The sequence below is a fragment of the Typopeltis vanoorti genome, chromosome 6 (genome assembly GCF_054136105.1).
Source record: "Typopeltis vanoorti isolate ZY-2024b chromosome 6, IOZ_Tvanoo_1.0, whole genome shotgun sequence".
In the NCBI taxonomy this organism is placed as follows: domain Eukaryota; kingdom Metazoa; phylum Arthropoda; class Arachnida; order Uropygi; family Thelyphonidae; genus Typopeltis; species Typopeltis vanoorti.
Window position 1 is genome coordinate 1,733,164 of NC_143554.1, and position 24,236 is coordinate 1,757,399.

Here is a 24,236-nt window from a genome sequence, read left to right on the forward strand (position 1 = left end):
TCTAAATAAATACGGTTGCATTAAACTTCCAAAAATTTGGGAAACATTAATCATTAGAGATCCCAGCTTACATTCCAGGCCACCTACAATCGCCCATAGAGGGCACACCACCTAGGTAGGACTTTAGAGTTACCCACGTGGTTAGCTTAGTATTATGTGGTATTTGAGTGTATGTTACATTAGTTTTTTTTAATCCCTGAAGATGTCTCAGTGACTGAGACAAAGCATTAAAAAAATCTGTTTTAATCCTTTCTGATTGCTGTATACATTCCATTAAACCTCCAACATGATATCCTCAAGCACTTAAGTCTCAACACACGGATTCTAGACTGGGCATTGACCTGTAGTTGCTTTGTATTCCTTTTGCCAATAAATAAATAGAGAAAAATAGCATATACACATATATATAAAAAATAAAACACAAGGAAATGAAAATATAACATGAAGGTTAAAAACTAACGTATTGTTTGGAATGTGGAATACTGAATATGGGTGGGATAATAGAAAGCAAATAATTATTTCTATTTTGCAGATTCCTCCAGGAAGACAGATTCACTGAAGGAAGGAAGGTACTTTCCTTCCTTCAATGGTTCACAAAATTTGAGGAATAGATGAAGGGAAGGGAAAATGACAGAAACATATTAAATGTTTCTGTCATTTCTGGTAAGGGGAACTAATAGCACAGATACAAATGAGATTTAACAGCTCATTGCAGATAAGAAATAACTCTGATCATTTCTGAAGCTGAGTGAAGGTGTGATTAGTAAGTGTGAGAAATAGGTTCTTTTTAGACATTTAAGATTTTCAGATGCTTAAATATCTATTTTCAGATATATAAAAAAGTGGATCACAACACTGCTTAAATATCCACTTTTTTATATATCTGAAAGACATTTAAGCATCTGAAAATCTTAAATGTCTGAAAAGAACCTATTTCTCACATGCTTACTAATCACACCTTCACTCAGCTTCCAGAAATGATCTGAGTTATTTCCTATCTGCGATGAGCTGTTAAATCTCATTTGTATCTGTGCTATTAGTTCCCCCTTACCAGAAATGACAGAAATATTTAATATGTTTCTGTCATTTCCCTTTCCTTCATCTATTCCTCAAATTTTGTAGACCACATTTCCTTAATCTGTTATATGTCATATAGTTCCATAGGGCAGATGTCATATGGCTATCTGCCGCTAGATATTTTCATTTGTCCACTCAGAATCCTGACTATCTGCAGTTTGGCTGTGTTTTTATCAGTCGTGTAAAGTGGGTAAAATAGCTTCGTTTCTACAAGTTAGTGTTCTCTTCAACATTGTAGTTCTCTGATATGATGACTTAACTATTTTAGCAATCAGGTTCTGGAAACCTGAACTCTCCATCTACCATTACCTCCAGGTTTCTATCTTCATTGGCCACTATTGTTTGACAGCAAATTCCCATTAATATGATACTCAAAATACTCTGCCAGATTAGGAAATATTTTATATGATGATGCCTTGGGCGTGTTTGCCATAAAACATAGAATTCATTTTTATATAGGGATAAACAGTTTTGCTCATTATACCTATTATTTTCGAAGATGAATAAAAATGATCTTATAATATCTCCTGCCCAACCATACTACAAAAAAATAAATAAAAAGTAGCTTATTGTATCATCGATTATACAGTACAGACATAATTAGTCTATACTACATGTAGAGACGATTAGTGTAAATTGGAGATATCTGGAATGAAAATGATTTAACTCTGCATAATAATAAACAAATTGCCTCCCACAGACTATCATTAAGACAATACTACTTTTACAATTAAAATTTAATCAAAAACATTCAAATTAGCATGCTATATATGTTTAAAACATTTATAAAAATGTGCTATGCTTAACACAAAAGGAAGAAAATATACTTTCAAGCAAGTCCCCCTCCCAAAAAGAAATGCAGGATGTGACACTGCAGCAATGCAATGATGTTAAAGCTATGAAATCTAGGAGAAATACTCAGATATTTTCTGTTATATTTCCTTATAAAAAAAAATTGTCAGTTACAACCCGCTCAGCTGATTTCATTGCCTACTAATAGGTCATAGCCTGTAGTTTAAAAAATGCTGCTTTTAGACCATCTCAAAAACTAATTAATACACTAATTGACCTGGGATATCAGAAACAAAGGAGTAGTTTGTTGCCTGACCTGGCTATCAGAAGTTGTTAATCAAACTAGAGTGGTTGAGGTTGGATATTACATTAGTGCATTGGATCAGAGACTATCTGATAGGTATCTGCAATTTGTGTATGGGGGGGAGCAATATCCCGGAAGAGGAAAGCCACTAGTGGTGTGCCTCAGGGGGGGGTCTGTTTTAGGGCCATTGCTGTTTAACCTGTATGTGAATGATAATGGCAGAGATTTGGATGGGGATATTCAGTTGTCAGCAGATGATGTAAAGTTACAACGAACTGTGTAGAGTACAGAAGATGTTGTGGCCTTACAAGAAGACTTGAGTAGATTGAGTGAATGGACACAGGAATGGGAATGCCAGTTCAACATTGCAAAATGTAAGGTTTTAAAATTTTGGAAACAAAGATGGGATGTGGAATTTACTCTTGGTGGGGAATGTATTGTTGGAGGTGGAGGAAATAAGAGATCTTGGGGAGTGGATAAGGATCTAAAATTTATAGGACACATTGGCAAAGTTGTGTGAACAACACAATGAATTCTGAGAATGATGTGAAGGACACTGATGAGATTCTTGTTCCATTGTATAAGGCTCTGATTAATCCATTCATGGACTATTGTGCACAGATTTTGTCACCTGGTTATCAAAAGGACAAAGAAATGTTGGAAAGGGTCCAGAGGCAACTGACTAAGGCAGTTTCTCATCTTTGAATGTCAAATATGAAGAAAGGTTGAGAAAATGCAATTTACAGGGTTTAGTGAATAGGAGGAAGAGGGGTGATATGACGGAAATCTGGTCTCCATCATATCACCCCTCTTCAGTGTTGAAGAGGTTTTACAGAAAATAGTGGAAATCAGGAGAGAACCAGAGGTCATCCCTGGAAACTGTATAAGGAGGGTGTGAGCATTGGAGTGAGAAGCAGGTTTTTTGCATGCAGAGTTGTGAATGATTGGAATGTCTTGCCTGAGAGTGTGGTATCTGCAGAGAATTTGAGTGTGTTAAAGGTGCAGTATGATGAGCTGTATGTATGACCCAAGGATCTCTTAGATGAGGCCTTGACTCCATGGGGGTCTTAGGATAATAATAATAATAGTAATAATAATAAACCTTAGAGAGTTTTTTAGATATGGTGCAAGTAGAAGGAAGAATGATTATGGTAAGATGATGTTAATGGTAGAATGGTTACTGCTGCAGAAGACATTGTTGAAGTATTCAGTGATCATTTTATCAGAGTGTTTTATCTTCTTCAGGAATCATGAGGAACTTAAATGTAGAGGACTTCGGAGAGGATGGCTTAATTGTGAGCGAGCAGGAGGAATTTGAGGAAATAAATACCCGTGATGTCAATAAGGTGATAGGATTTGATGACATCACTGTACATCTTAAGAGAATTTTCCAGGGAATTTCCATTGGCATGCCTGTTTAATGAGAGTCTTAAAACTACAATATGGGTTCCAAGGGAGTGGAAAGAAGGGAAAATTGTACCACTGCATAGAGGTGATGATAAGGCTGTGGCTACAAATTATTATAAGGATAGCTAGTTTCTGGTGGGGCTTAAAAGCTATGTGGAGGTTCTAATTTTTTTCCAAGACCTTGCTATTTTTTCCCAATGTGCCATAGGTGTAGGGGATGGTAATGGCACTTTTATGGTGATGGTGAAGAGTGTTACACTTTTATTATCACTCTTAAAAAACTTTTTACCTTTCGATGTCCTTTGCCATCAGTTCTGGTTATTTTTCTTGGAAGAACAAAATTTACAAACAGAGAGGGATCTGCTATGGGTTCCCTCCTCTCACCTTCCCCTCTTGCCAATTTTTACATGGAATATTTTGAAAAACGAGCCATATACTCAGCCCCTCTCAAACCTTCTATCTGGCTAAGATACATGGATAATGTGTTCCCTACTTGGCCTCATGGCCCAGACACATTAGACTCCTTCCTTAGTCACCTCAACAGTCTACATCCAAGAATCCAGTTTATGATAGAAAAGGAAAATAACAATAGTTTACTCTTCCTAGATATCTTAGTTACATACCGTCTGAATGATAAACTCTCCTTCACTATATATATAAAAAAAACTCACAGAGGCAGATACATAAACTTTCCCACCACCACCACCCCTCTCAACAATATGGCATGATTAAAACTCGAATCAATAGAGCCTCTAATCTTTGTTCCAGTGAATCTCTCTTTCAACTGAACTCAACCATATACACAACACCTTCCTATCTATGCTTACAGAATTAAAAAAATAATCAGTTCCTCCCCCATTCCTTGGCCATCGCTTCAGAATGATTTCAGAAATGTCATCACCATTCCCTACGTCCATGGCACATTGAAAACAGTGAAAAAGGGTCTTGAAAAAAGTACAATCTCTACAGCTTTTAAGCTCCACCTGAAAGTAGCAACTCTTATGTTCTACCAAAGATCAGCTCCCTCCTCTTTCAGTGCATGGAGTATATAATACCCTGTTCTTGCACATTAGCTTACTTTAGACAGATAAATAGATCATTCACTATCCATTTATATGAACACAAATCATACATCTGCAATCACGACTATGGTCATTCTGTATCAGTATCACAATTTGGTTACTAAGGGCTGATATGTAACATGTGTTTATGTGATGTTCATTAAACTTTCACAGATATGTGAAAAGGTTAGTATCACAATTTGGTTACTAAGGGCTGTTGATAGCATGTTTCCATAAATGGGAATCTGGTATCTTAAGGGTATATCCACCACAAAGGAATACACTCCCTATTTTAAGGAAATGCGAACTTCACCTTTAGGTTGTAGAATCAACCTAAAGGTTGATTCTTTCATTGCCTGGTGAAACACCACCACTTTTCATATTGGAATCTTAAAGTGGTCTACTGCCGTGTTTGGTCTTCAAAGCAAGAGCACTAATCCCCTCACTCCTTCTCACATGCATTTAGTATGACTGCTTTCAAGAACATGCCAGTACACTGGAGGGACCCAGATTGGTACAGTAGTAAAAAGATTCTGCAGTCTAGCTGCTAGGTAGTATATTGGACTGAACCTGATAGTAATGAATCTGGTGGCTTCCCAATCAGCTAATGATTAATCCTGCTGCCAGTTTGTGCTTTGAGGGATTCTGAATATGGTGATATGCAGGGTTCCTGTTGAGGCCAAGTATAAACAGAAGGAGTATCCTCTGTGTTGGTAGTTTATCATTGTGAGACTTCCCCTCCCATTGTATGCACCTATTCCTTTTGTGACTCTTCTCTTCCCATGCAGTGAAGAATGTATGGCAATACTGCAGATCACAAATATCTGCCTTAAAAACAATTCCAAAAAGCATAAACAATAAAAATCCAGCAAAAAATCTACAAAGAGTAAAAATAAATTCAAGTAAAAGTTCAGAAAAAGTAAAACCAACAACAACAAAATAATATTGAAAAAAAAACTTTCCATATCCTCTTCACAAACACTTGTGATCTCTGAAGCAATATAAATCATGTGCACCACCACCTACTACAATCATCGAAACCAAACACATTATTCTTAACAGAATAGATGAGATGAATCTTTATATGGGCTTTTTCAAGTGAAGGTGAGTTAACCAATCTCATATGGAGATAGCAGGGCTTTTTCTCCAAGAAACTCAGGTTTTTCATCCTGCATACAGGCAAATTGGCCATCACAACACAGGCAAATTGGCCATCACAACACAGGCAGTTTATAGACAGAAAAGTACTGTTGTTGGTGATAGGTGGGAGATGGCATTGATAGTATTTGTGTGTAGTGAGAGAATTAAGTAATAGGATGGATGGTGAGATTTGTGTGGTGGAGTGCTCTTTTGCAGCGAGTCTGTAGACTCCTTGGAGGTTTCACATAATAACAACGACAAGAATAACAGAACCTCAGTTGGCAATCTCACTAACTACCATCCACCTCAACTACCCAAACTGCATCTGGCACAGTTTCAGAATTGACGTATTAAAGAATGCAAAACGTGGTTAGACATATAATACTTAAATGGGATTTTATTAATATGACATACCCATGTGCATTTTTTGAAAGTAAGGATGAGTAAGTAAGGAAAAATATAAATAAAATAAAAAATAAAATTTTTATATATATAAAAAAAAAGTGCAGTAAAATAAAGCACAGGTGATTGATAGAAAAAAAAATTAAAAGTGAACCACATGAAATGCACCTCTACAGTCGTGGTTTTTTTTTACTTCTGTTGGGATTCTGCTAACATGTTTGTCTGAATGCTACAAGATTTGTAGATGTATTTCTAGACTCTTGGAATTGCTAATCCATCATTCTTGTTGAGATTAGGATGATAAATCAGCATCTCACAAGCTACCTTAAATTATCTTTCGAACCAAATTTGGGTGTACTGTAGGGACTTGGCATCTTTCCAATTAATTCTGTGACAAGTTTAGTGAAGGCATTGAATATGCCATTTGTGTTTGTGGAATTGTGTGTCTTGTTCCCTTGTGAAGGGTAAGTTGCAGGTGCACTTAATTTTGTGAACTCCAGGTTTCCATGTTAGCAAAGGGGATCTTTGGATGAGCTAAGTATACTTTTTAATTTTGTGGGCAGTTTGAATATTTCCTTAATATTGTACTCATGCAGATGTTTTCTGATATTCCCCTAATGTAATGGTATTGCTATGGCATTTTTGTAATCTTTTTTACCTTTTATGACATTATTGTTGGAGAATCTTGTGAATTGCTTTTTGTTGTTGTAGCCATTCTTTATAAAGGTTTGGCTACTAATCTTCAGTATCTGCTCATTGATGCAAATTATTACAGCACTATGTTTCAGAATGCTGATGACCCCTAGTTTTTGTATTGGATGGTGGTATGAATCATTGTGTATGTATTGGCCTGTGTGTGTGTGTAGGTTTATGGTAGACTGAAGGAAAGATTGTCTGAGGGAAGAGGTATGACAAGTGCATCTAGAAAAGGAAGAGAGTTATTATTTTCAATCTTGATGGTGAATTGGATATATGTGCATTGCGTTTGGTGGCCATGGGGCTAAATGGCAAATATGTCATCAACATATCTGAGCCAAACTTTGGGCTTTAGACTTGCTGAATCTAGAACTCATTGCTTGACATCTACATGAAAGTTATGGGGAAGTGGCCATACTTTCTTTTTGCAGGTAGAAATTATTTTGCTATGCAAAATACCCAAAGTAAAGTACATAGGCAAAGAGGACTGTTTTTATTAGACAGTAATTTGTTCTGAAGAAGAATAATCTCATCATTGATTGGGATATTCGTGAAAAGAAGTTATGTCAAAGCTGACTGCTGTCTTCATAGTTGAATGTGTTGTTTTTAATTTTATTTATAAAGTGTTGTGTGTTTTTTTATGTTGGAGGGGCAATAACCTACCAACTCTTTCAGTATCTGTGCTAATAGCAAAGTCTAGCTAAGGAACCCTCACCCAACTGACCCAAAGTGTGGCTCAGATTTGCCATTTGTCCCTACTGCCACCAAACATTAAGTACACTACTAAATCACCTAAGCAAACAACACAAACATATCCAATTCACCGTCAAGATTGGAAACGATGTTCTAGACACTTGTCATGCATCTTTCATTAGGTGTCTTTCTTTCTTTCACTGTCCACTGTAAACCTACACACACAAATCCATACATTCATAAAGATTCATACCACCTTTCAGCCCAAAAACTAGGGGTCACCACCTTCAAACATAGAGTCATAACACAGCCAGACAAAATTCTCCACAATAATGCAGCCAAAGGTAAAAAAAAATAAAAAATGCCATAGTCATATCATACATTAGGGAAATATCAGAAAAAAATAGATAAAATACTACAAATACAATATTAAGGCTATATTCAAACCTCTTGCAAAATTAAAAAGTATACTTAGTTCATCCAAAGATTCCCTTCCTTACCATGCCCACCTGGGAGTTGACAAAATCCAGTGCACCTGCAACTCACCCTACTTGGAGAAACAGGACACGCACACAGTTCCAATAAATGAAGATGAACACAAATGTCACATTAAATTCCTTTGGTATGTTAAAACAGCCTTTCCGACCATGCACTCCAGACTTATCACAGAATTAATTGGAAAGGCACCAAGTCCCTACACCACGCCAGAGCATCATTTGAAAGAAAATTCATGGAAGTTTGTGAGATGCTGATTCATCATTCTAATTATTATTATTTTCATTAATCATCTGTATATTATATTATTCAATTTCTTATAGGTATTATTTCTGGAAAAAATTTCCATTTTACTCCTCTAAGTAAATATTATTTTTATGCTATTTAGCCTATTTTTGTTTAGGATTACTCCCCCCCCTTTTTTTTTTTTTAAATAATGTCATTGGCTCTTTACTCAAATTTTAGGGCATTACTGATGTTTTATATGGGCAGATATATGAAGAATATGTATAGGAAGAAAAAATTTGAGTAAAAAGACTTTATTGACTCCAAACGAATGGGCACTTTTTTCAGAAAGTGTCTAATCACATATCAACAACTACACAGAATTAATCGAAACTCGGCACACAAAAAAAAATGGAATGCCCTAACAAACCCCCATAACAACAAATCCAACCCCTCGGATAATACCACGCAACTTAACCAAACAATTCTATTATGAATCTATCACATTATAACCTCACACCTGATGAAATCGCCATCCTGAACAAGGGACTGAACTTCACAATATCCCCAAAATACATACCTAACAAAGAACATTATTATTGAAATCCAAGCAGTTAGAAATGTACCCAAACAAAGAAATAATATTCCAGAAAGTACATCCCTTGAAGGTACATGGCAGGAATTTGATGATGATGATGAATAGCAAAATAAAAGTAAAATCCAACATTTCTCCCAACCTTCAATAAACCCTGATATCATTAAAAAAAGAACCTGAATATAATGATCGCAAAAGCAGACAAAGGCAGTACACTCATCATCATAAATAAAACGGATTACTACAGGAAAATAACAGCTATTTTAAATGACCAAAACACATACCAGAAAGTCCTAAATGACCCCACCTCCGACCTCATAAAACAAATTGACAACATCCTATACGTTCTAAAAAATCAAAACAAGATAGACAAAATAATAATGAAAAACACAACCCCTCATCACACATACCCCTTCTATGTTCAGACAAATTAAAACCTACAGAGATGATTACCCAGTATGCCCGATAGTCTCATACAAAAACACTGACACATCACCCTTATCGAGCCAAACTACTCAAACAGTTACTTGACAAGTCCAAATCTATGATAAAAAACACAGATGACCTTTACCAAAAAATAAAAAAAACTAACTCTATTCCATGAAGACGTCCTCACTTCGTTGGACACAACTTCGCTATACACTAACATAGATTTTCCCAGAACATTAGACATCGTACAAGCACTACTCACAGGTCACCATACCTTAGGTTCATGAACAAAATTAACTTCCAGCGATATCATAAACTTAATCAAACAGTAATTTTAGCAAACTTCTTTAAATATAACAATAACTTTTATATCCAAATTTTATTTTAAATTTTCAGACTCCCTATGTGCCAAAATATCAACAGACAATTAGCTGAATTATTCCTATGACACATAGAATCACACCTATTTACTCCCCTCTCCGCATCACCTTTTATGGCCAACACGTGGATGATATTCTATGCATTAGAGAACCAACATGCATCGCCACTTTACAAACCTTCCTTAACGACTTCAGCAAAAGACTAAAATTCACCATAGAAACAGATCATGAAAAATCCATCAATTTCCTTAACCTCACATTAATTAGAACAAACAACAAAATAGCCATGAAAATATTCCACAAACCCACACATATTGGAAACTATGCCCACTTCAGCTCATATCATCCTTATTCTATTAAGAAATCAGTCATCCTAGCATAGTTTATAATTGCTTACAAGTTTTCGACTATACACAATTATCTCAACACTGAGATAAAGAAGCTAACACAGATTTTTAAAAATCGAAATTACCCAACACAGCTAATAAATTACTCCAACAAAACAGCAAAAACCCATCAAAACAATCCAACAACCAAAACTAACCTCTCAACGCAAAAAATCATCAAACTGCCATACATCCAGAACACATACAAAGCCTACAAATACATTTTTAAACACAAACACACCGACTATAAGCTGGTGTTCATCACAAACAAAAAATTGGCAACACTTCTAAAACCTACTAAATCTCACACATACACAAAGAAATACTAGAACACCACAATCTGGTTTACAAATTTTCTTGCCAAAAAGATTGTGATGTCACCTACACAGGTTCTGCTATCAGATCTTTGTGGGCAAGATTACAAGAACACTTCTGTGACAGCAATATCCCATTTCCAGAAAACATTTAAACAATAAAAAATGCAACAACCAAAAGAAAGACAGAATACAAAATACACAAAAAACAAAATAACTGTCCACTCCTTGAACAGAAACATACCACACAAATTGACAAGACCATAATAGTAGACATGCAGGTAAACGAAACAATGCTTACAATATCGGAAACAATAGCCATGAAATGTGACAAACTCGATAAACGTCCACCGGTCCTACATAATTTTTGAAAGTTGGAAGCCCCATAACATAAAAATTAGGTCACTACTCGGACCACTTGAATACAATACAGATACACCAAAGACAGAAACATCTTAATATCTCTTGCCACACCAACAATTCTCTCGCATCTCTCAAATCCCGCTTTTCCACCATCCCTTCCAAGTCATACTTCCTTCCTCAACATTGAATGTATATCGCCATATGCCTGGATGCCACTGAAAAAGAAGAACAGCCAGCAACATCCCACAAAGGTATGTCTGATTTTTTTCTTCCTATATATTCTTCATATATCTGTCCATATAAAACATCAGTAATGCCCTAAAATTTGATTAAAAAGTCAATGACATAAAAAAAAAAGGGGTACTCCTAAACAAAAATAGGCTAAATAGCCATAAAAGTAATATTCAATTTCTTTATTATTTATTTAGTTTTTATATTATATTATATTATATAGTCTTATATATTTTTTCCCACCAAAGATGAGGCTAGTTCAGTGATGGCAAACCTTTTAGACTTGGCATATTGTCAAAAATTGAGAAAATGCCTAATTTGACTCTTCTGGTGTGCCCTAAACATGATGCCTAGTATTATCCAATATGCAGCAGTATCTAACATACATAGGATTGAATTCATTCACAGTCATGGCACCTACAATTGATTCTGGCAACCTATTCCACTCTCCAAGCAAAAAATCTAGTTCTCACACCCTTGCTAACTACACTCTTGCTCAATTTCCAAGGATGACCACTAGTTCTCCCACCACCAGACCTGTTCTGAAAAATTTCTTCTGTATTACTTACCCGTATATGAAAAAAGTTTCATGACTACAGCCAAATGTGGACATATATTTATTTCTAGCATACGAATAAATTATGTTACACAAAAATATGTTATAATTTTCATACAAATTATGGGTATATATAATGCTATGCATTATGGGAAGGGCCACTACCCAGACCAGTTTTGACCTTTATTGAGGTCTCATCAGTGGGAGCCAGAACCAGATGTGATACCAGGGTTGAAGTGAAACAACTTTCAAATTCTATCTCTAATCTAGAGAATTTTAGTAATGAGGTGTGACACCTTTTGGTTTCTTGTATATGGAAATATGGAATCATATAGTAATGCAGAAGTCATGTGGAATTATGACTTCTGCGTTACTCAAAGGATGAAACCAAGAATATAATTTCTAGGCATCTTTAATTTATAGTATAACCAAGTGTTCAACATTATTACCTTTATCTGCTTTATTGATAATAACATTAGGTTATTATCAAAAGAAATAACCATACAGCTTCATTTTGCTGATCTAAATTATATAGAAACACAAGATATTAAAGTTCCAGCTTTATTTCAAAGTCACATGTATATAGAAACTTTTGCAGTGTCAAATTTGCCTTAGTTTGCACTACTTAAAACACATGAGCTCTGGCCAAGCATCCATATATTCCCCTTTTATTAGTGTGTTTGATAAAGGTTTCATAATAAATGTTTGTTAAAGGTGAAACCTTTATCAAATGCACTAATGAAATGCAATATGGATGCTTGGACAGCGCTCATGTGTTTTTTTTTAGGTAAGGCAACTCTGACAACAGAGGACTTATTCTCATAAGTTCTCTGGTCAAAAATTTGAAACTTTCAAAGTTTCTACATACATTTGGCTGATATTGTTTATATTTTTGAAAGATATATATTTGTTGTGGTCATTTTTTAGTTTATGTCTCAATAATGTATTCTTTTCCAGGAAAATTTTTAAGCAAATAGTAAATTTTAATTCTTTGCTTAGTACCCCATATACACTTCGAGAAGTGTATACGGGGTACTCCAGAGAGGTGTGTAGCCACTTCTCATCCAGAGAGGTGTATAGGTAGATAGATTTATAACTGAATTAAAAGCTTTGTTAGCTTCAGTTATGGAAGAAGTGAAGATGGGAGGAAGATAGTAGAATTGGATAGATTGTTTCATTTTATTTTATTATTATTATTATTTATTTATTTATTTTTTTTGAATGATACTCTTCTGTTATCAAATTAATCCCCTTTCTAACATACTGCATTTTTAATTGGTAGAACTTATTTTCATTTCATTTCAATTACAAAATACATTCCATTAGGTTAAAAGTCTTGCTGTTAACTGTTGATTATCTAATATTAGGAGCCATATGAAGATTTCAGAAATTCTTATATCTAAATGTGTGAACTTTTTTTGACATTGACTTCTTTTAGCATTGTCCTGAAAGATAAATAATGAAATTAATAAAAAAATAAATAAGCACCTATTATTCCCTAAAAGTAGTAAGCAGAGCTCCTTCAGCACTCACTGACTTTTTTGAAGACATTTGGGCAGCTAGTCTCCATCCTTCAAGTTTTCACTGATAATGAGCCCAAACTATTAATGAGCAAGGCTTTGCAGGAGAAAGTATGGCAGGTAACTGTTTCTGCTGCTCTCTCTCTCTCTCTCTCTCGGTTCAGATCTAACGTTTGATTTATTGTCTGGAATGGTGCATGTTTGGCAATCAATATCATTTTTTTGATATGCAGGGTTAAGCCTCTAGTTTCCAGGTGATAAAATCTTACTTACCTCTGCTATAGATTAATCAACTTGGGAGCTGGCTGAAGAAAATCCTAGAAAAGGTTCCTTTAGTGAGCAACTAGAATCAAAATTCTTAGTTTTCTTTAGGCAATCTAGCACTATGGAAGCAAATGTCTTTTCCACATGGCTACATAGGCACTATCTATTGATATTTATTGAGGGGGAGGATTTTTAATGCATTTATTTAATGTCTGCATTAGACCCTCTTCACAAGAAATAATGGGTATATTGTTTTTTCTAGGTGTTGTATTATATGGAATCTTTAAGATGTGCTCTGCTTAGTCATTTGTGCCAAAGAGAATTTTGTCTTGCTTGTGAATTAGGATTTTTATTTTATATGCTTGATACTGCTCAAGGTTTACCTTGTCAGGTAAGTTTTCATTGCTGAAATCTAAATAATTAGTTACTTGAAATATCATTAGTTAAATGACATAAAAGAGATTTAACTGACATATATATTTTTATTACTATATACTATATATATTTTTATTAGTATAACATTTTTGCTGTAGTATCAAGGGCATCTTAATACTAGTATTATTATTATTATTTCGGGCGACTCCAGGAGTCCTTAGACTCATTGAGGGAGGCCCTAAACATCATGTCCACACAACTATGCGATTACATTCTCACAGTATCTATCATACCTTGTCTTGAACTCGTTCACTGTCATAGCACCCACAACAGACTCTGGCAGCTTATTCCACTCATTTACCACTCTAAAAGTAAAGAACCCAGCTCTAACACCCCTGCTAACCACACTCTTGCCCAGCTTCCATAGGTGTCCCCTAGTTCTCCCACCACCAGTCCTGATCTCAAAAATATCCTCTGAATTAATCCTATAGAATCCCTTTAGCAATTTGAATGTCTCAATCATATCTCCCCTCCTCCGCCTATCAACTAGTTTCTGCAACCCACAAATCTTCAACCTGTTCTCATATGGTTCATTCCATAGACCTGTTATCATCTTAGTCACTCGCCTCTGGATCCTCTCCACCTCCTCCCCGTCAAGAAGGAACCGAGGTGACCAAATCTGGGCACAGTAGTCCAGATGAGGTCTTATCAAGGCTCAGTACAGAGGTACAATAACTTGTTTGTCTCTACTCGTCAAGGTATTTTTCAACAACCAAGTGAGTTGATGAGCTGATTTAGCTACTTTTGCAGTGTGCCCCCTAAACTTCATCTCCCTATCCACCAACACTCCCAAGTCCCTGGCCTCATCAATCTCTTGGAGTACAGTTCCACCAATGTGGTATACTGCTGCTAATCTTTTCATCCCAAAATGCATAACCTTACATTTTGTCACATTAAATTGACATCCATTCTCCTTAGCCCAGAACTCCAATCTATCTAAGTCATCCTGCAAGACTTTGACATCTTCTGCATTCACTATTGCCCTACCCAACTTTGCATCATCAGCGAACAAATGAATTGTTCCACTTAGATCCTTCCCTATATCGTTAATGAACAGATTAAACAGCAGTGGTCCAAGAACAGAACCCTGCGGCACACCACTACTCACAAGCCGTCTTTTGGACTCTACTCCTGAATAAACTACTCTTTGATATCTCTCCATCAACCAACCACCTATCCACCTCACCAACCCTATATCCATTCCCATATGTTGTAGTTTACAGATTAGTATTCCATATGGTATCCTGTCAAATGCCTTTGCCAGGTCCAGCAGTATCACCGTAAACCCATTTCCCTTATCCAGTTCTGCCGTCACCTTGTTATCAAACTTGAGCAAGTTACTGAAGCATGATCTACCCTTCACAAAGCCATGCTGTTCCCTGTACAGTATCTCGTTTTCATCAATCCATTCCTGTATTTTTCCCTTGACTACTTTCTCTAAGACCTTGACAACGACTCCTGATATGCTGATCGGTCGGTAATTTGCAACCGTAGTCTTGGATCCTCCTTTATGCAGTGAAACTATTTTCCCCTCTTTCCACACCTTCGGGACTAAGCCAGACCTGAGACTCAGATTAAACAACATGGTCAAGGGCACTGATAATTCTTTAGCCGCTTCACGCAAGACCCGTGCCGGTATACCATCCAATCCTACAGATGTGTTCACATTAAGGTTCTGTAATAGACTAGTCACCTCCACTTCATTCATCACTATTCCCGTATAAACTAATGGTTCCTTCATTTTTTCAATGTCATTACCTGGATGATATGCTTTTGCAAAGTGCGCGCTCAGTAACTCCACTATATCGACTGATTCAGTGACCACCTTACCATCGTCATTCCTTAAAATCATTTTACTGTGTACAGTTTTTTTCTTGCTTGCAGCATATTGAAAGAACTGTTTTGGATTCTCTTTTGCTTGCAAAGCTAGTTTCCTTTCATAATCCGCTTTTGCTTTTTTTACCACACTCGTTACCTTTCTGGCCTGCACTTTATACCGTTCGTGTGCCTGCAGGTTACCCCTTTCTTTAAATTCCCTCCACAGTTGTTTCTTTTTTTTGCAGCTCAAGCTTAATGGTGTTATTTATCCATTTAACCCCTACTTGTTTTACTATTCGGACCCTAGGTATACAATCAGCCATTACCTCCTGTAAATGCTCCTTGACCACTTCCCATGCTCTATCGACGTCCAGCCCTTGCAGTTGTACATGCCATGGCACTGATCCAAGCAATCTCCTAAGCTTGTCATACTTGCCAGCACGGTAATTCCACATATACCCTGTCTTAATCGAAAATTCCACACCTTTAGCCACCTCCCAGGTCAAGATCTTATGATCACTCTCACCAATAGGTGGCAACATGGTCATATTCATTACAGTCAAATTCTCAGATGCTATTACCAGGTCAAGCACTCTCACACCCCTAGTATTTTCAATTACATGCTGTCTCAGATAGTTATCCCTTAATAATTGAATAAAATCCTTTTCCTTCCTCACATGTGTCCTCTTCTCCTTCCAATCAATGTTACCATAGTTGAAATCCCCCATAATAATTACCCTCCTTTCACTTATTTCATCAATTTCCCTATGCATACTATCTCCCCCATCTATTCCATCAGCTGGTCTATAGCAGCACCCAACTGTATATTTTATTCTGCCAGTCTCAATCTCACACCAAATAGCCTCAAATGAGCTCCTTTCACTATCCTGTGATACAACTTCAATTCTCCTTGGCTGCAGTTCATCAGCTATCATCAATAGTACCCTCCCCCCATTTTATTCCCTCTGTCCCTCCTAAACATGCTATAACCTACACATTCTATCCCACTAACTATATCTTCTTCCGTCAGCCATGTTTCACTAATGCCAATAACCTGTGGCCAGGAAGAGCCAATCAAGGCCAAAAATTCTTCTTTCTTGTTCCTAATACTCCTGGCATTTGTATACATGAAATGCAGTGATCCCTTAGTCCCACCCCTATATTGATACGTTATTCTAAATGACCCATTCCCATTTTTTGTCCTTAGTGCTGGCTCGGGTACATTATATACATTCTTACACTCATCTGTCTCACTGATGTCTGCATATCCATCCCCCCCCCCCCTTGGTAGTTCTAGTTTCCCTGGTTTTGCACATCCATTTTCACTTCATTCAGCAACACTCTTTCCAGTCTCTGCGCACTTCCATTTAAATGCAGGCCATCCATCTTGTATAAGTCCTTTCGCCCTTCAAACTCATACCACACGTCCACGAATTCCACACCACACCGTCTGCATAACCTATGCATAATGTCATTTGCAATTATGGCCCTCCTCCTAAACTCCTCTCTGTCATACCGCGGCAACAGACTAACCATTCTAACTCTGTCACTCTTTTCTTTCGCTACCTTTAACAATACTTTCAAGTCCTCTCTCATAAAAAATTTATCACCTTTCAATTCATTCGTACCCGCCACAATTATTAATTCTTTCACCCTCTGTTTTTGCACTCTAATACTCTCACTATAGTATGAAAGTCCTCTTCATTTATCAAAAATATTTCTCATTCAAAGCTTCATCTTTGGCCAGGTGGTCACCTTTTTAGCCTAGATATTGTGTCCTTATTTATAAATGTTCCTTTAGATGAAACACTTAGCTTCCTCAAGCAAGATTTTCTGGCAGATATTATTAGCCTATTTGATTTTGCCATTTATTCTGAATACTTCACTTCCCAAAACAAAGTTTACTAACATATTGAGGGCACATCAATGGGTGGTCCTCTTTTTCCAATACTAGTTAACTACTTGATGGAAAGATTTGAACAGCATCCTTCTTAAACTGTCTTACAGATATTTTGATGATGTTTTCATGGTTTAACATAAGTCTCTTACAGACCTACAAAAGTTTGTCAGCAAGATCAACACTTTTCACCATCATATCCAGTTCACTGTAGAGTAAGAAGAGAACAATCGGATTTCCTTTTGAGATCTATTGTTTTGTCAACCAAATGGTTGCCTTCATTTCTCAGTATACCGGCCTTAACATTCATACTCTTTCACACCATCATAATTGTAAAAAAAAAATCTGTCACCATTAAGATTTTTGTGCATTGAGCAAATGCTGTTTGCTCCACTGAATTGCTTTTCTCCCAAGATATAAACTGCATCAGGTGCACCTGCCTTACTAATGGCTTTACCAAATCATATGTCAACAAGATTATTAATAATTATAGAGTTTCCTTGTTATATGCCTCTCATCGTAATAAGTGATACAGAGGTGGTCAATCATATTGCCATTTCCTATGTTAAAGACATCTCAGAAGGTACAGGCAAAACTACTTAAATCTGTTGGCCTACAGTTGTTCTTCTATCTCAGATATCTACTTTTCTAAGCTCAGCTAAAGATAAACTTCCACCTTTAGCCCAACCTGTAGTGTATCAAATTCTTTGGCAGTGTTGTTTATCATATTTTTGGTTACCATATTTCACGAGCCAGAGGACCTGTGGAGCACACTAATTACCAGACACCTAGTTCTTTGGAAGAAAATTAAGGTTCTCCATAAAAGTAATAATCTTATGGAATTTATACATAGTTGTTGAGACCTTGTTACATCGACTGAATCTAAATAGAAACGATGGACTTTGACTATCCTTTTTATGGGAAATAGTCCTTCACAAATTCCAGAATTAACTACAATTCATTTTTATTTATTTTTACAAGAACCTTAATATAATCAGACCATGCTTTACATCATGTATGTGCATTTTGTGCATTTCATTGTTGAATATGCCAGTTTCTGTTATTGATATTTAATTTTCAGAAGATACCCATGATACTAAGGGGAAGGTTTTATACTAATACAAATATATACATAGGTTAAATCCATTTTATGTTGTTTATTAATTATCATGTCTTGCATTCCTATATGTCAAGTTAAATATCATTAGTTAATCTTCAGGAATGCTATATTTCATTATTATTCTTCTTATTATTAATATCTGACTTCCATGAAGTCAGAGACTCATCGTGGGAGGTACACACTATTGCACACAATGCTCATCCAACTATGCTTTAACCTGATTCAGTGCGTCTACATTCATAACACGCTCGGGCAGTGCATTCCACTCACCAACCACTCTCCATGCAAAGAACCTGCTCCTCACTCCTCTGCTCACACCCTCCTTATAACAGTTTCCGGCAATGGCCTCTTGTTCTCTCCCATTCTATGAAAAATCCCTTCCATGTCAACCTGATAACAATCCCTAACTAACTTATATGTCTCAATCTCCCCCTCTCTCCTATTCATGAGGCTCTGAAACTTACATTCTCTCAATCTCTTCTTGTACTTCACATTCCAAAGACCACTGACCACTTGTGAATCTTCTCTGGACCCTATCCAACACATCCTCATCACCATGAAAACCCAGTGCCCAAATCTGTGCAAAATAATCCATAAGAGGACTGATCAAATCCTTATACAACATCATAACCTCTCTATTTCTGTATGCCACAGTCCTCACCATCATTGCCATTATCTGATGTGACATCGCCACAACTTGTGCAATGTGGCCTTTGAATTTTAGGTCCTTGTCCACCAACATTCCTAGATCTCTCTTCTCCTCTACTTCCTTTAGTTTCCCCACAAAGTGTATACTTTGCATCTCATCATTGCTTACCAAATCTCAAAACCTTACACTTTGCAACGTTGAACTGACAGTTCCACTTACTTGCCCATTCATGCTATCTATTCAAGTCCTCTTGTAAGGCCATAACATCTGCTTGACTCTGCATTGGTCTCCCTCAGTTTTGCATCATCTGCAAACAGCTGCATATCACTAGTTAAACCCATCCCAATATCATTAACATATAACAACTGACAGCCAGTCCCTGATCCAGCTCAGAAGTCTGTTATCCAATCCCATCCGTTTCGATTTATTTACCAGTTTGTCATATGGCAGACTATCAAAAGACTTTGCAAAATCTAAGTACACTACTGTATATGCATCTCCACTGTCCAAGGTATTTGTCACCTTGTTATAGTACATAAGTAAGTTAGTGAAACATGATCTCCCCTTAGGAAACCCATGCTGATATCCACAGAGAATAGGAAATTAATAATGTTGTGAATTAATCATGTTGTGCTGTCATAGTAACCTGAACACTCATTGGGGGGGGGGGGTACATATCAGTAAATTGATGATGATATATATATATATATATATATATATATATATATATATATATATATATATTGGACTTGATTTCAAGTTGTCATTCATCCTCTGCAGCCCAAAGTCAAATTGTACTTGGAGATATGTCTTGTAGTGGTATATTGGAAGCACTGTTAAAGCCATATTATGGCATGTGACTCATAAAGAGAGCATCCTATCTCTATGCCATAACATGGCTTTGTTAATTCCACATACTCCTATTCATCCTATCTTCATTCACAATTTTGCAGCCAAAACGATGGCAATGGGATTATGCTCAGCTCATTGGAAAACCTTCTAAATATGTTACCATCACATTCATTCTTAGGCTAGCTTGCAAAATACTTCTTTATTGCTGTACTCTACATCATAGGATCTCCACAGTATGTTAAGCATGCCTTTGAAGGATATCATTGCATTTTTAAAGATTGGCATAACAGAAGACAGAAATGCTATTCTGGATACCAAACATAGGCACCATTCACTTCAAGTTATCTACCATTTGCTATTTCTAGTTAGCATAGCTTCCCACATGTGATTATCTTTAGATGGGATTTGAAACCACTACCCACTTATTGGAGGTCTGAAATGGCAAGTTTCATGTTTTTCTATAACAGTATTTCTGAATTATAAAAAAAAAACAAATAATACAAAGAATGTTAAATTGATAAAAAAAAAAAAAAAAGAATAGAATCCTTACTTCCTGGTACTAATGTGTTATACATGGTGGGCCAAAAGTCACGAAGGGGTCTGAAGTTTTAATAATGTTTTTTAATTAATTTTTTTTTTTTTTAACAGATTTTATAAAGAACACCTTTGAGATTAATCATGGAAAAATTCAAGACTGAACAGCGAATGCAAATTGTGAAATTTAACTATCAAAATCAAGGATCAATAATTCTGACCCAACAAGCATATTGCCGCCATTACGGCATGAAATATTCTTCAAGCGAATAAATGATTAGATGTTTGATTGGTCATTTTGAGGATTCAGTAAGCGACCTTCCACAAACAGGCATACCTCGCTCAGTTAGGAACAAAACCGCAGTTGAGCGTGTTGCAGAAGACCAGAGCACATCAACTCAAAGGCAGTCTGGACAGGTTGGAGTCTCTCGGACGTCTCTCTGGCATATTCTGAAAACCTTGAACCTGTTTCCATATAAAATCCAGTTGGTGCAACAGCTGAAGCCATCAGATTATGCCCACAGATTTCAATATGCAGTCAGATTTCAAGAATTAGCAAGAAGAGATCCTGATTTTATCCACAAGCTGATGTCAGATGAAGCACATTTTCATTTGAATGGCTTCATTAACAAACAAAACTGCAGGATTTGGGGTTCGAAAAATCCTAGGGCAATTCATCCCAAAGGGAATTCCCCCCCCCCCCCCCCTTAAGTATACAGTCTGGTGAGGGGGTGACATTGGAAGAAGTGATTGGACCTTGTTTTTTCGAAGACCACATTAGGAACCCTATCAATGTTACAGGAGATGAATATTGGTCTGTGATCGAAAATTCCTTGCTCCCAGCAGTTCAAGATAAACATGACGTGGTTCCAACAGGATGGAGTGACAGTTCACACAGCAAGGGCCACAATCCAAACTGCTCAGGCAAATTTTTGAGGGAAGAATAATTTCTTGCGGTTTTGACATAAGCTTACCATCACGTTCTCCAGATCTGACAACTCCTGATTTCTTCCTAGAGGGCTATCTCAAATAAAAAGTTTATGTTAACAAGCCTCAGACACTCCAACAGCTGAAGAACAATATTCGAGCTGAAATCAGAGCACTGGAACCTTAAACACTAATAGGTGTTATGAAAAACGCCTTAGAAAGGGCATGTTTGTGCGAAGCAGAAAATGGATGCCATTTACAAGATTTGATTTTTTGCACCTATTGTAAATTTATTTCCTATATATACTGTATATGATGCTATGGTATTGTAAATTTAAAACAAAAAATAAAGGCGTGAGTTGGAGTTACATAGAAAATTGTGTGTGTGTGTGTGTGTGTGTGTGTGTGTGTGTGTGTGTGTGTGTGTGTGTGTGTGTGTGTGTTATAATGGATTTACTCCACTGCGAGACATATTTTTTAAAAAAGATTAAATGACTGAAAGCCGAGAGATAAAAGTAAAAATACTATTTATTTAAGTAGATTGCACAGCTAGTTTGATCTTCATAGAAGACTTCTTTAGGTGCATAATGAAGAGACAACCAATAAAAAATTGCAAAAGAAAAAAATTCTATACATTAACGCATTAGCATATTAACATTTGAAGCTGTTCTGTGTATCTCCTCGTTGTTGGGCATGCGCATGTGTTCAACATCTTGTGAATGCCAAAGTTGGATGGCAGTCTGAGAGATTATAGCTGAGGTTGGTTTTCAGATGTATTTGATTGAAGATGATTTCTTTGGATTCCACAATTCTTCTATCCAGTTCATCATAGCATCGAAAGATATTTTCAGATTTGTCTCATAAGACTGGATGAATGATGTTTTCCTCATTAGCGTCAGTAGAATTTAGGACATGGTTTGACAGAGCACTTGCACTGGCTCTACTGTACATGACATCTCTTTTATTAAATATTGTTCTTCAAGATGTAATTTGATGGATTTTTCTGTCTGGCCAAAATAAGGTTTATTGCAGTTGCACCAAGTTTGGTAAATACCAGGATATTTCAGGTTGTGTTTTTGTTTGGGCCTACTGAGCAAGGAACAGAGTTTCAGAAGAAGAGTGAAATAAGTCCGGATGTTATATTTTTTAAGAACTTTGACCAATTTTGGCGAAACGAAATTAATATATGGTAGGGATGTTCTAGCCTTTTCACTATTTCTATCTTCAGTATGTCGAGGAGGAGGATTGAAAAGTAACTTATTAACTGCTTGTTTTGAATAACCATTTTGTAAGAAGAAACTGAAGTTCTTTGTTAGTATCTTCTTCACATAGGAGTGAGTGAGCACGTTTGCCTAGTGTAGGGATAATACCAACCAGCTCCCCCCGGTGTGTTTCAAAGAAAACTTTGAAACACAAAAAATCATCAAGCTGTCATGTATTTAGAACACATACAAAGCCAGCAAATGCATTTTTAAACGCACCGAACTATAAATTAGTGTTCACCATGAATAAAAAATTGGCAACATTCCTACAATCTACTAAATCTCACACATACAAAGAAATATTAAAACACCACAATGTAGTATACAGATTTCCTTGCAAACCAACTGTAATGTCACTTACACAGGTTCCATGATCAGATCTTTATGGGCAAGACTTCTGTGACTGCAACATACAATCCCAGATCATTTAAGCAATAAGAAATGTAATAGCCAAAAGAGAAACAAAATAGTAGGTAAACAGAAATACCAGCCCATGCTCTTAAACTGAAACATAACCTGCAAATCGACAAAGCCATAATATTAGACATACAGGAAAACGAAACAATGCTCAGAATATCAGAAACATTAGCCATAAAATGTGATAAAAACTCCCCCTATATAACCTCCAAGAGTTGGAAACTCCACAACATGAAAATTAGGTCAAGATTCTGACCATTGGAAAATGACACAGATAAACCCAAGATAAAAACACTAAGCCGACATTACATAGCCTCCGCTTTTCCTATGAGCTCCGAAGACAACACTCTGTCGAAATGGTCACACTCCATTACTCCCACCCCTCTAAAAAATATTCTATTTTCACATTTCCAAAGAATTTACAGCCTATCCTTGAAAACTCGGTTTTTAATGCACATACCTTTGTTTTATCTGCAATTCTAGCTCCAACATTTTTCTATCTCCACTTTTTCCTACCACCCCTTCATTTCTGTCATGCTTCAGCAGTGATACAAAACTGTTTATTTTTATACACCTGATGCTGCTCTAAAAGAAGAACATCCTACAAAGGTATGTCCGAAATTATTCCTTCCTTATATTTTTCACGTATATATGTCTCTAAAATATCAATAATTCCTTAAAAAAATTGAGTAAAAAGCCAGTGACATTATACAAGGGGTATTCCTAAAGAAAACTAGCCAAAATAGCCATAAAAATTAATATTAATTTTTATGGCATTTTGTCAAAAATTTTTGCATGGAAAATTTTCCTGAAATAATACTTATAAAAATAATTTTGTGCCTGATATCTGATAGAGTTTATGGATAATTATTTTATCTTAAAAAGTATTAACCAGAGATGTGTACTGTGACATCATGGAGCTATGTCACCATTGCTATAGCTCCTTGAGGACAAACCAGATGCAGTATTTCAGCAAGATGGACCACCTTCCTTCA

At 36.3% G+C, this 24,236-nt stretch overlaps 1 protein-coding gene across 1 annotated transcript in view; it reads left to right on the forward strand.

The window, feature by feature from the left end:
• PAN2 (PAN2-PAN3 deadenylation complex catalytic subunit PAN2) overlaps positions 1–24,236 on the forward strand; it is a 717,374-nt gene that overhangs the window by 214,133 nt on the left and 479,005 nt on the right. Inside the window, exon 12 of the mRNA XM_090393913.1 lies at positions 13,593–13,721. Coding sequence (XP_090250039.1) covers positions 13,593–13,721 — 129 coding nt within the window. The remainder of the gene's footprint in view (positions 1–13,592; positions 13,722–24,236) is intronic.